General features: G+C 42.8%; 1 protein-coding gene across 1 annotated transcript; it reads right to left on the bottom strand.

Moving 5' to 3' along the window:
* Positions 1-1,195: 1,195 nt before the first annotated feature.
* LOC130993820 (cytochrome P450 736A117-like) lies at positions 1,196-2,066 on the bottom strand. The gene has a single exon (XM_057918857.1). The coding sequence runs from the start codon at positions 1,988-1,990 to the stop codon at positions 1,196-1,198; it is 795 nt and encodes a 264-aa protein (XP_057774840.1). The 5' UTR covers positions 1,991-2,066.
* Positions 2,067-3,715: the final 1,649 nt, after the last annotated feature.

Genomic DNA, 3,715 nt, shown 5'->3' with positions numbered 1-3,715 from the left:
TGATAGATGCATGGATACTTTAGAGAGTATTGGCATACCCAACCAATATATCATTTGTTTTGGTGTCTATGATTATTGGTGTGTGGAGTTTGTGACAGTCCTTTGACTTGAGGGCAATGCTTATCTTACTTATTGAATGGTATACTTTGACCAAGTACAATGCTTGCACTCCAACCAAAGGGGTAGATACGACTTGTGTTGGGTATATCGGGATATAAGGGAAGGTGGTAGTTGTGCCAAGATAGGATTCATTCCTCGATTTACATTTCGAGAAGAACACTCAGTTTCTCTATATTACTTGACCGTTAAGTCACTGACCAGTGCAATTGATATGTTCGAACTTTAAAAGTTGAACATGATCGATGGAGGTCATTTAATAAAGATGAGATAAATTGATAGAGCTATTAGAAAGACACAATGGCAAATTCTAGGCTCTATCGAGTGGTTCGTGAATGAAAGGATGTTACTATATCTTCGCATAAAGGTTTTGTTTACAGAATCCACGTAAACGTTCTTCATATATCGAGTTCGCTACACAACGCAGTCTAGGAGTTTTGTGTAGACTTTAATTTGATTATCGACGATAATGGAGGCCTATTGGGTCACACTTTATGTGTATTGTTGATTCGCTCAAGAGTGCAAAGTTAGTGCTTGGTGTTTAATCTAATGCTAGTCCAAGTGGGAGATTGAAAGATATTATGGACTAGATTAGGATATATTTGATATATTCTAATACTAAGTAAGACAATTCAAGTGTGAATTCCTTAGTCGTAATTGTTGACTCAAGTGTGAATTCCTTAGTCGTAATTGTTGACTAAGGAAGACAAGACAATTTAGAATTGTCTTCTTCGCTTATAAATAAGGGAGCTTGGTCTTACGAATCAAAATATACGAAAACATTAGAAGCTTTTGCTTGTGAAACACCTAGAGAGTACTATGGTTTCAATCGGAGATTTTCTAGCTGTCAAAGATTGAAACATGCACTGGGAATTGTTCCTGCATCGAATCGACATACACGTGGATACCTCTAGTGGTGGATTCAATTCACAGGAATCGAGATGCACGTTTACTACACAACGAGTAAGTTAATTTTATTGTTGTGTACGTTTGTAATATCTACACATGAATCAATTGTAAATCTAGATCTAATCCTTGACTGTTATTTCCGCTGCGTATCATTGGATGATGTCAAGGATTACCAACAATTGTCTCCATCCTTTCCATGAGCTCCATTACTGCGTTCCTGAAACACACTCTCGAGAACTTGATCCATCCCTTTAGCAACCCTATCCAGCTTCCTATCGAAGCCATTAAGACGACCAATCCAAGCAAGCCACGGGATGAAATCTCCGACGTCAATGCTCCCGAGCAACTCCATCAAATCTGAGAGCAGCAGCAGGAACTTCTTCCCATTCTCGGTCTCACTATACTTCCTGCCAAAGGCTGCCCTACACACCCCATCGTTATTCAGCTTCTTAAATATCTCACTCAGATTCACAGGCCCCGCAGATTCCTGGATCTTCTTCAGGAAGATGGCCGTCTCTTCTTCCCGGATGGATCGGAAAGTCTGAACCCTTTTGTTGCTGAGCAGCTGGAGAACCAAGATGCTCTTCATCCTCCTCCAGTGGTCGCCGTAAGGGGCGGACGCCACATCCTTGCAGCCGTACAGAAGCTTCTGGAAGGCCTTGTAGACGGGCCTGCTGGCGAAGACGAGATCATGAGTCCTCATGATTTCGCAGGCTGAGTCGGCGGAGGAGACGATCAGAGCCGGGGCGCTGCCCAAGTGAAGAAGCATCAGGGGGCCGTGTTTCCGGGCTAGGGAGTGGAGATCGCGGTGGGGCAGTGACCCCACTTGGTGTAGATTTCCGATTATAGGCAGCTTTAGTGGTGATGGGGGCAGTTTTTTCCTTTTGACGATGGAGCATAGTAAGAAGATGAGAGAGAGGATTGATGTGAGAATAAGGGGAATCAGATATTTGAATTCCTCCATTGTTGTGAAACTGCGAGCTATGTTGTGGTTATATGTGTGTGTGTGTCGAGTGTTGGAAGCTAGCCATTTGTTTGACCAAAGCTTATGGTAATGGATTGAATGGAATGACCGGACCGCCCTACGTTGTGTTGTACTGGTGAAGACTAGTCAACTCATAAAATTTTGACACGCAATCATATAAATATATTTGACATTTTATTATAATATAAAATTATAAATTTAAATGAGATAAATATATGTGTATATATAAATAGGGTTATGTGAAAATAAAATTTCAACAATTTTTAACTCTTAAATAAATTTGAAATTTCAAATTTCAACCCATATGTGATGGGGAACGTACAATGATCGATGTTTCAACCACGTTCCGACCGAGTCCCGCTTCGGGCCCGAAGGGCGAGATTGCTCGGTGAGTGGATTACCGGTCAAACTGCCTGGTAATTTTTCTACGGACTAGAAATTTGATTTGGATCGGTCGGGATTGTTGTGGGCCTCTGAATAAGCTTTCCAAAGCCGTGAGAATCGTCTCAATCGGTCGAGTAACGAAGGAGATACGGCCAAAACAATGAGATTTGCGTTTTTCCGTCAAGGGCTATATTCCGTTCCTTGCTCAGTTTTTTGTGCGGCAGTCGAACGTCAATTTCGACCGCATTGAGCCTTAGGCATCTAAATAAGCTTTTCATAGATGCGTGAACTGCCGCCATCAGATAAGTAATGAAGGAGATATGGCCAAGACATTATTTCGCAAGAAACGAGACTGAGACAACAGAATCCCCGGTGGCGAGTTCAGAATTGCATCCAAACGATGAATCAGGTTTTATGCGCACCTTTCCTTCGTTACAAGTTTGAATGCCTTGATTCTTTCGTTTTTGGAACTCATATGCGATAGGGAACGTACAGTGATGTTCCTACCACATTCCGACAGGGTCTCGCTTCGGCCTCGGAGGGCGAGATCGCACGGTGAGTGGATTGCCGGTCAAACTGTCCGACAATTTTTCTACAGGCTGGAAATGTGATTTGGATTTGTCAGGATTGTTGTGGGCCTTTAAATAATCTTTCTAACGCCGTGAGAATCGTCCCAATCGGTCGAATAACGAAGGAGTTACGGCCAAAATAGTGGGATCTATTTTTTTCCGTCAAGGCTATATCCCATTCCTTGCCCAGTTTTTTGTGCGGCAGCCGAACATCAATTTTGACTGCACCGGCCAGTAGGCATCGGAATAAGCTTTCCTTAGACGCGTTAATCGCCGCAATCAGAGAAGTAACGAGGGAGATATGGCCAAAACATTATTTTGCAATAAACGGCACCGAGACAACAGAATTCCCGGTGGCCTCCATTGGGCTACGTTCTCGGTAGACGTCAACTGTTTTGGCCATAACTCATTCGTTATGAGTCAGATTTATGTCAAACCAACATCGATTTTAAGCTAACTCAGAGAGCTACGACTATGGTTGAGCCGATACGCACGATCCCGAGTGCACTATCTTTAAAAATCAGGCAGTTCAGAATTGCATCCAAACGATGAATCGGGTTTAATGCGCACATTTCCTTCGTTACAAGTTCGAATGCCTTGATTCTTTCACTTTTGGAACCCATGTGTGATGGAAAACGTACAGTGATGTTCTAACCTCATTCCGATCGGATCCCGCTTTAGGTTCGGAGGGCGAGATCGCTCGATAAGTGAATTAAAGGTCAAACTGCCCGATAATATTTCTACGGACAGG

Source organism: Salvia miltiorrhiza, chromosome 7 (assembly GCF_028751815.1).
Source record: "Salvia miltiorrhiza cultivar Shanhuang (shh) chromosome 7, IMPLAD_Smil_shh, whole genome shotgun sequence".
Lineage (NCBI taxonomy): Eukaryota > Viridiplantae > Streptophyta > Magnoliopsida > Lamiales > Lamiaceae > Salvia > Salvia miltiorrhiza.
This window is presented reverse-complemented; position numbering and strand designations above follow the sequence as displayed.

Coding starts and splice junctions, on each gene's coding strand:
- LOC130993820 (XM_057918857.1), bottom strand. CDS start 1,990: ATGGAGGAATTCAAATATCTGATTCCCCTTATTCTCACATCAATCCTC.